Below are 10,229 nucleotides of genomic sequence, written 5' to 3'. Positions count from 1 at the left end.
GGACAAACCAAACAGTGACTGTAGATAGAGCCTTTTGTGTTTTTCACGGCCAACCTTATTTCTCCTACACACTTCACACCCCCGTTCTCATTCCTAGGTCATCAAATACTTATTATATTATTAATATTTCAGTTAGTTGAAATCTGCAACTTCACCACTAGATGCAACTAAATCCTACACACTGGACCTTTAAGTTAGCTAAACTGGCTGGATATTTTCATCCCATTTGCAGTGACTGATTTGAGGAAGTGGTTGACAGCCGCTCAACAGCAATAAGTTCATGGCCAAGGGCTGATGATGAGTCACTGTCACCGGCTAGTAGCCCTCTTCTTAATGCTACATTCTGCTGGCTAACGGTGCTGTTGAGACTGACACCACCATTGATGATTTAGGAGAAGATGAGTCTCTACACCTACGACATGAGCCTGTTTGGGATTAAGAAGAGATGTTTTCTTGCTGCCTTGTAACAGCGGAGGGACTGGCTGGTTTACTTTATGAAAGCGGATGCACCTTTCTGTCATTTGGATGCATTTTGGTCGATGTAAAACATGTCTGTCCTTGCATTTATTTACACCTACATGATTTCTCCTTGTGTTTTTATTTAGATATTATTAGGAAAGCTGCCCCGTGCTTTGAGCTGTGTGCCCCTCTTGAATATTTGTCTGATGGCTGAGAGGGCTATTAGAATGGTCTTTCATGCTTTTAGGTTGTATAAAGTCCTCTTTATAAATAGATTTTATTTTGCATGAAGGTTGCAAAAAAGTAATGTTTTGTAGATGGAAAAGCACTATACAATGGTTCAACCTTAGTGACTGAAAGGGTAGAAAGGGACAAAGATACCTCTGAGCAACAGGTAAATAAGAGTGTAAGAAATCACCAGTTATTGGTAAAAGAAATTGGCATCAAAATCTGTGCAGATTCAAATAGGAATAGGTTCTTGTTTTGTGCCAAGTGCACAATAACTAGCCTAACAGGCTGGAATTAACAGGCGTGCTGCTTTACCAAAACTAAAAACCTCTATTCTATTAACTATTCTTAAAACCTCCAAATAAAAATAATCTAAAGTCTAAAGTTAGCACTGTTGAAATTTGTTAATTGAATATCACCTGAACAAACAATGTACGGACAAATCAGTTTAAACTTATTCAGTCTAACCACTGAGTAGACACCAGAAGGCCAAAATAAAAACATAATTCCAAAATAATTTTTCTGGACGGGAAAACAAATTGAAAATCAAAGTATTTGGGAGGGTGGTGGTTACAGTATTCTTCCCTTTCATACAACACTGTGGGGACTAAATGGAAGTTGTCATCATTTAATTCTTCTTCTTTTGGGGCCAAAACTATTTAGCATGTAAATAATACATTTGGTGTCTGAATTAAACTGCTTGTTGTTGTTTTAAAATAGCCCTTTATTGAAGGAAAGAAGAAAACATTATAACAGGCACATTTTTTTCCCCCAACAGTATATGTTTTCTGATGGAGTGATACACATGGAAACATAAATATCGCCTGAATTTCATTTCATTGCTAAATCAGCAACAGAACAAAAAGGTGAAGCATACATGCTCCAGGTATTTGCTTTGGACAGGGTGAGTCATACAAGATCTATTTTATTTGAGCGACACAGGTGGCTCCTACGACTAACCAGAGGATATTACTGTGCAAACACGTCTGGCAGACTGCGTCACTTTGCTGTTTATGGCTGATGCACTTTGGACCCTTTATTTGTCTCAGGCCTTCTCTTTCTCTTCCTCCTCATCCTGTGTATGTGGTCCTTTTACTGAGTGCAACATCTCCGCCACCATCCCTAACACCTAGAGCACTCTGTTCACTTTCCACTACTTGTTGAGTAAGTGTAAAATCAAAACACACACACACACACACACACACACACACACACACACACAGTGGAATAATCAATTAATGTGCATAACATGAACAGGCTCACATACAGTGCAGCTCTTTGCTGTGGGTGATGGACAAAACAGTTGTGCAACACTGCACCTGTCAGTGATGACGCAGAATGATGATGATTCATAAATATCTGAAAATCAACTCAGTAAATCAGTTTTTATTGCTCTTAACAGATTAAAATCAGGTCTAGTCATTCAATCACTTTTCAAAGCAGTCCCTCGCAGTTGCATGGTGGTTTAACACCTCCTCTGACAGGTGTGCATGCGTACTTGCCTTCATCTTCATTTATATTTCTTCTTGTCCTAAGTTTATTGTTATGCGCATAGGGAAAATTCCTTGTACATGAAAAGCTACTTGGCAGTAAACCTGATTCTCATTCTGAGTAGTTTCACCTATTGATCTGGGGATTTTGGGCAGACTTCAGTCAAAAAATAAATTGATCTCATGGGCACTTTTTTGTATGAAGCATCATTTGTCTCAGATATTAACAATATTGACAGGAACTGAAACAGCTGGAGGGTGTATATGCAAAACAAACGCTCTTAAATGCTACAAATGAACCATGTGAGAGCAGATCAAAGTTAGTAGCCTTGTTACTTTGAACTAGACTGTTCTTAGCTTTGCTCCAATATATTTCACTGCCCAATTATCATTTGGCCCGGATATAAGCAGAGTAGCCTTGCACATGGCGCTTTCAAGGATATCCTGGGAAATTAAAACTACGGAGACGATATCAATGTTTTAATCTGACACTGTAACACAACGCCCAAGCTCCGCTGGGAAGACCTAAAATCGTGTTAAAATATCCATCGCTCGCACGGTGGCCTAAGAATGAGCTGGTGTTGGCTCACTGCGTATAATATAAATGGATTACCTCTTATCCAGACAAATAATCCACTCGGCAGATTCCGACGAATGTGAAGAAGTGTGCGCTGCTACCATCTTGAGATCCTGCTGCTGATGGTGATGCTGCGGTGGTGGAGAGGGCTGGACCAGCACTTCATGTGCCTTCACTCAGCCACTGCCGACAATCGATACTGTCCCTGCTGCTGCTTCTGCTGCTGCTGCAGGCTACCTGACAGCACCGACGCCAACACACACCCGAGGGGACATGTAGCTGTAATAACTGTGAAGCCAATAAAAGTAATGATACTTTGCAAAGCTGGGGGGGGGGGTTAAATTTCAAGTTCAATTTAAACATCACATGATACCAGGGGCGGATTTAGAGACATGACAACAGGGTGGCATGAAGACTTTAAGGGGTGGCAGGAATATATGGAGCATTAAGCCAATCACTCACTCTGAAATGTGGACATAACTAATCATTAAATCAATTACCAGTTTGTAACACTTACAGGATAAATTAATGTTAAATTTGACACCAAAATGCCACCTCATGCCACACCTCCAAATCCGCCCCTGCATGTGTGTTTTAAAGTGGCATTTCTATAGAAATGTGTCAACTATCTATAGAGATCGTTTTATTCACATTTTTCCCAGTAAAATGCAATTTAACAAATACAATCAACTCCCCGCTGTTAGGTAAATCTAGCTCAAACTAACAAGGTCTAATACAACAGCCCAACAATACATCCTACCAGTTCAGTAGAGTTGTGATGTTTCAGAGAGGTGTTTATTAAACATCATGGTTGTTTTGGAGGCTGTAGTTTGTGGTGATGCTGAACTACAGTATATTGAGCTATAAACTGGGAGTATGTGATATTTTGTCCACCCTATTTATATCAGCAAAGCTAGACTAAATATTAAAAACACCTTTTAGTATAACCCAATACAATTCAACAATTTATTGCAGGGCTGTTGTGTTGGATTGAATTAGTTTTAGCGTATGTTAACCTAATAAACAGACAAGTATTATCAAATTGTTTTAGGAATATGGTCGAATAGTGGTGTGAATTAAATGTTATTCGTGAGTTAGAATGTCTCACCTTGGTGTAAAATTGTCTCGCTTGTTAACTAATACAACATAAGCTGTAAAATAATAACAATGATTTTAACAGTTTATCTTCAAGGTGTGAAATGTAGCCCACACTGAGTAGCTGCTCATACCAACTAATGTCTTTTTCTCTGCCTTTGTCACCACATAAAACAATCTCACTCCCGCCCACAGCTCACTGATCTTCAAAACGTGACTGGAGGTTGATTTAGTCTAAACTTGAAGAATCTGTGAGATTATTCTGGTTGATGTGTATGATATTGGCCACGAGGCAGCAGACAGCAGCAGTCGTCAGCTGTCTGCAGGTGGAGAACATCGGTACATGCTTCGAATAAAGTGGCCTGTCAGCACATTGCGTGACTTCTCTGCTGCAGGAGATTAACATACTGTTGCAAATAGGAGACAGAGGACACGGCGGTGACCTTATGGGTAGCCTATAGAATGACATCCACATTATAATCATGAGCATTCACGTGATAGCTCATACGGGGACACCAGAAAAGAAAGAAAAACTCAATGCATAAATTCAGAATTAAATGGCTGCTTGTATAACTGACTGCAAATTCCTCCTGCAGTACTTTGTATAGGCACTGACGGCTTGTCTACTGTCAAAGTGGGAACATTTCCATAATGGGCCTCAGAAAATGATGCTTTGTAATAAGAGGCCACATAATGAAAGGGTCATTGGTCTCGCTTGTCGCTTGGCAACAAACTGCGAGGCAGAGACAAGGCTCAGTGGTGCAGCTCCACAATGCCTTCTGTGCTGATGAAACTGAAGAAAACTGTAGGTTTCTATTGTTACTTTTCCTTTTTCTTAACTTTAAACTGAGGTTTTTTCTCTCTCTTTTTCATGATTGAACACAAATCAAAAGAATAAAACAAAAACACAAATTGTTAGGACTACTGATTGTCTACAATACCTAAGATGACCAATTTTGACCAATATTTGATGATGATTTTTAAAAGCCCATCACTATTTTTTTGTTTGATTTTTGATGAATTTCAATTACAATTACAGCCACATGTTCAATTGAAAAGTTTGACCCTAAATTAAATCCATTGGTGTCTCTCTTACCTGTTAATAAAAAAATGTAACAGGGATGTTATTGATATAAACAAATCTTTGTGTCTAGTGTCATTATTGATAGCTTTAGTTTCACTGTGGATTGTCAGTTGTGTCTTAAAGAAATCAAGTAAATGAATGATAAAATGGTTGTCTGTGATGGTTTAGAAGCAGATGTTTTTAAACCACACAAGAATTTGTAAAGTCCATCCAACAATTTATATTTTTACATTTTATACATATAGTTGTAGGGTTTTAACACCTAATGATCAAACATTTCCTGAATACCTAAATGATGACTTCTTTCTTTCTTTCTTTCTTTTCTTTTAGGTGGATTTGGGTCCAAGTTATCGCTGTTTTTGAAGTTTATCTAATTTTTAAGACCAAAATTTTAAATCTTACTTCTACTAAACCAGTATTTCTATTGACCACAAGATGGCAACATTCTCCATGTAAAAGATCAATCAGGGTCTGAACGTGGTCAATGTGATCTTTCTGACTTTAAATTAAAAGATTTGTTTGAGACTTTCACAAAGCTTCAGTCTGACACTGAGATATGTAGGAATCTTAAGCATTAAATGTCCACAACAAAATGTGTTGTAGTTCATTCTGAAAACTTTTGAGACTCACATTTTATACATTTTCTTCCTGCATCTGAAAATAATTTTGAGGTTTTTGACAGGTAGCTAGCTTTTTATTTTTACTATTAGACATTAAATTAAGATTATCTTGTTTGTTAGCATTTACATAGACCACATTGAACAGACTCACAGATTGTAGGTGCACATCTTTTTCTTAAATTGACCAGCAGCTTTTCTTTCTTCCCATCACACAGTCTCCCCCTCTCTTGCTAGGATGAATTGTGGGGCTGAGCTCAGGCTGGGGCATGCACTACACAAAACATTCCTGTAACGCTGCATACCACAAACTCACAGCAGCAACAGACCAGCATGTAACAATGCGTGAAGATGTCAATATGCACTGCAGTACTTTGCCACTACACCTTTGTTATTACTTCTCATAAGCTACTGCGTCACAAACCACTGCAACTTATAGTTCTCGGAGAGAAACCATTAAATACACACACATATTTAGATGTATTTCTGGATGCAATTCATATTTTTATCCATTGCAAGTAAATGTGCAAACAATACTTGTGTCCTGAAAAGCACCCCACTGACTGCGGCAATATTTAAACATCACACAATTTTCAGCAAGAATGAAAAAATGCCAGATATAGAGAGAGTTTTGTTCTATTATTAAGCACAGCTGGATTGAGTCTGAGACGTTGTCTCAAAGGTTCCACTGGCTACTCTGACCTGCTCTTCACCTGCTCCTGTTTCCATTTGGTTTGTCTTATTCATTCGATGTTGTTTGAGGGGTTGCTATAGGGACCACTGGCTTGGCTGCGGCGTGCCATGTTACCCCTGGGAGAAAGCCCACTGACTGTGTATATATGGCTCTTCAGACCAGCAGTTGCTCGGAGATGATCCAGCAAGTTGGAAATGGTGAACAGATGCAGCCCTTATGTGCACACGCAGCATAATTTCAGATGCTGATCGTTTGGAAAGATATTTGTTTCTGCTGGTGTGTAGAACTCTTATGAACTCATGCAATTATAAAATACTGAATGTTCGGGTCAAACTTGCATTTGTTTCTTCTTGTCAGCTGAACATTTTGAGATGTAGGATTTGTTTTTGTAGACTTGAGTCTGGCTTATAAGAGCAAAGAGCAAATTCCAGAGTCAAAGGAAATGATGTTTAAAGCAGTGTGCTGCGTAATTGACACTGTTCAGATGTTTCACTCCCAGTCTGAGAGCTCACATCCCCACCCAGAGACAAAGGTCAACCGATTTACATAAAACAAATGAATACATAACACCTTAGAGAGCCAACATGTACAGTGTATCAAACAGACACTTACATAAACTATGGTGAGTGGTTACACAAAGCTATATAAAACTTGTAATCAGATAACCGTGTCTCAAATGGAATGTGAGGGCAGATAAACTCCAGAGGAAATGCCTGAGAACAGGACCTTTTCCAACTTCTCTGAATGTTTTAAAACACTAATTTACAACTTTGAATTGATGTGCTGGAGAAGCCCAAAATGAGGCACTATTTTCATAAGTTGCTTTGGAAGAAAACAAATGTGAAAAAGCGGTGAGGGTTCAATATTTCATGTTTTGTACAATTAAAAATGTAGATGGGATTACACTTTAGGCAACTGAAATGCTCACATGCTCATAAAAATGCCTTCTAAATAGATCACCATCTGCTTAGGCCTGTTGCTGCAGTCTGGTTCATATTTATCAATAATTACTTCCCTATTAATTACGTAATTCTCCTCATGTTTAATTTCACACATGGTCACAAAAGACTGCATGTTCATAATGTATTAAGATTTGATCCAACACAATATACACTTTTAAAATATGTGAAGATATAATCTGAAATGTATGTCAGCTATGAAATATTTTATTGATCTGATGTTGAAATGTGTTAATAAAAGTACAGGAAATTCACCATCAGGTAAAAAAAATATTGATATTCCTACAAGTGGAGATCAAAGAATATCTTCTCGCACTTGATCGGACGATATTTTTGCAACGTAGGTTCTCAGCCACCGAGGAAATCTGACTACACTTTCATTCAGTATCTTTGCAGCCGATCTCAATGAAAACAGCATGTCTTTATTTTGTGAATCAAGCAGGCGCATACCTATTGTGAGTTAACTTACACAGCGTTGCTCTCTGGAGAGGGGACCTGATTCTAATAATGACTGGCAAGCAAAAAACCGAAATGCATTATGTTTCAGTGTTCTGTGAAATCACTTCAACAGATATTTTCGGCGTAATGAATCAGAAATTAAAAGTATCAGATTAGAAAAAGTCCCAAAACACTTTGCACAGCCAGGATATAGGATTTCTGTGGATGACCTACTTTAATTCAGGCCAAATTTAGCGCCAATGCATAAACCAGACCTACTGTATGATATATGAAGGAACATGACACATCTGCTGTGACTTCAGTCTCGCATCATAATCTGGAAAAACTCTAATGAGGCATTCATAGTGTGAGGATGATTCAGCTTGTTAAGTTACTATTATGTTATATGTACTCCGCTGCCTTTGACCTAGAACTGAGTACTCATCATTGTCTGCCCTGCACTTGATTATTTATCTTTAATTATTATTATTTATTATTATTTATCAGAATGTTTTTTATCCTTTAATTTATGCTGCTTTTCCTGTTTATTGATATATAAAGCATTTTGACATGCTTTGTGTATGAAATGTGCCATACGAATAAACTTGGGATGATATGAATATTTCATGTCACGGTTCTCCCGAACAAAGTAATTGCGATACGGATATTATCACGATAATCATCAAAAATTTACTCTGATGTGAGAATACTTCTGTTTATCCCAATTTACAGTCAACCTGATAATGCAAATACACAGCGATGAACTTATCTGAGTGTTTTTATCTCGATATGCCATAACGTCGTAAGTCGTCCCATCCCTAAAAGTTGCTTTGCCTTGTTGTTGGTTAAACCTTACTGGGACCGAGGGATACTTGGAGATCTGGATAACCTGACAAGGAGTGACATAGAGAGATGTAAACTTAAGACCATGGGACCTTAGGAGCAGCCCTGATCCAGTGAGATAATAGTAATAAGGCTCAGGACAGAACTAGTCACTATACATCCACACTAAGGCAGTAATCTATGAGGGGTCCCAAGTTGTTTCATTGGAGCCTTAAAAAGGGATCCACTCCCTGAAACATGGAGTCTCATAATCACCCTATCACCAGTTCCTGCCCCGGTGTTTCAAGTCATGGCCAAATCTACCAGTCCGGGCATTGTGTTCCCATAAGCTACAGTGCAAACAGAAGATAGACTATGTGGCAGTGTCATCATGTGCCCAGAGACTAATCAATACGCTGGTACTTGCAGATATTTTATAACTTAATAGAAATATAAACATAATATAAACTAACAACGGCATTCACTAGATTTCACAGGAGGGGGAGCTTCCAGAAAATAACAGAAGACCTGCCCAGCTCAAATTGGAAATCTCACAGCAGACATTTTTCTACAGTACAGGTGTCACTAGTAACATTACAATGGCTCACAATGTGACAGTTGGCTAACATGCACAATACAAACACCCTAAAAAAACAAGATTGAAGCAGCTGAATGAAGTTCATCCATCATTAATTATATTACTTACAAAAGTGCTTTCCCTACTACGAGTCTGACATGTGAAAATGCCCTCTGTGAAAAGGGCCTATTAATCAGACAAGCAAAACCCACTGACTTGGGGCTTTGGGGGAGTCTGGGGTATTGTGACAGTTGCTTGCTCTGCCTAGCTGGTTATCGAGCCTTAGCCAAGTCTACTTCCCACACATAGTATAAGTAGGGTTACAGCAACAGAAAATGTTGTTTCAGCAAAGTATCCCAAAGAGGTACTCCAGCAATTCAGGCTTAGAAATGGGATTGCTCCACAAAGACAGATTTTTTTAATAGAGCGAAAGAACGGTCAAAAATGAAGCAGCGAGGGCCAAGATATAAAAGTTACAAAACTTCTGAATTCCAAAATGCAACTCAATAGCATCTTTTATGAGACTCCTAAAAGTCCATTCCTTTAAAACCACGCACTTCCAGTTTAAATGTAGGTTTTCTGTTTTAAATCTCAAGCCTATGCCAAGAAAACTGTGATGATCAGGACTCCTTTCAACACTTTTCAGAGACAAAAAAGACATTATATTTTTTGCTGATTTCTACTCCTTTTGAAAAGTAAACTAAACTTTGTGTGTCAAATTGGCAGTGTCCCTTTAATGCTATAATATAGCCCCTAACAGCAGGAAAGGTTGTAAGTAAAGGCCCTTTTCCATACTGTAAACCTGAAGTGAGTTGTTTTTGAAGTCTTGGTATGGACCTTTGCCCATGCGGATGTCTAGGTGAGCTCTAGTACTTAAGCTCTTTCCCACGCCTTTCTTCTACAACTCCTTGTGTCTGTGTGCTGTTGTATGGAAGCCCATTACTGCCAATGTGACAGGGGAAAAAAATAATAGTGAGAAACTTTATTAAAATATTTACTTAGCATCTCAAAATAATGAAAAAGTTTAGCAAAATAATGAGAAAGTTTTGCAATATTATGACTTAACAGCTCAATAAAATGATAATTTTTTTTCAAAATAATAAGAAAGTTTTGCAATATTCTTAAAATAATGAGAAAGTTTCTTAAAACTTTGACTTAGCATTTCAAAATAATGAGAAAGTTTCTTAAA

General features: G+C 38.1%; 1 protein-coding gene across 1 annotated transcript in view; it reads right to left on the bottom strand.

Annotated features, from left to right (window-relative positions):
* The window catches only part of rapgef4 (Rap guanine nucleotide exchange factor (GEF) 4), a 36,159-nt gene extending 33,173 nt beyond the window's left edge, over window positions 1–2,986 (bottom strand). The window contains exon 1 of the mRNA XM_035676111.1: window positions 2,791–2,986. Coding sequence (XP_035532004.1) covers window positions 2,791–2,858 — 68 coding nt within the window. The 5' untranslated portion in view covers window positions 2,859–2,986. The remainder of the gene's footprint in view (window positions 1–2,790) is intronic.
* Between the last annotated feature and the right edge of the window lie 7,243 nt (window positions 2,987–10,229).

This window comes from Morone saxatilis, unplaced genomic scaffold (genome assembly GCF_004916995.1).
Source record: "Morone saxatilis isolate NCDOM2014 unplaced genomic scaffold, NCSU_SB_2.0 Contig5, whole genome shotgun sequence".
Taxonomy (NCBI): domain Eukaryota; kingdom Metazoa; phylum Chordata; class Actinopteri; family Moronidae; genus Morone; species Morone saxatilis.
The sequence above is the reverse complement of the archived record's forward strand: the minus strand, read 5'-3'. Positions and strand labels throughout refer to the sequence as shown.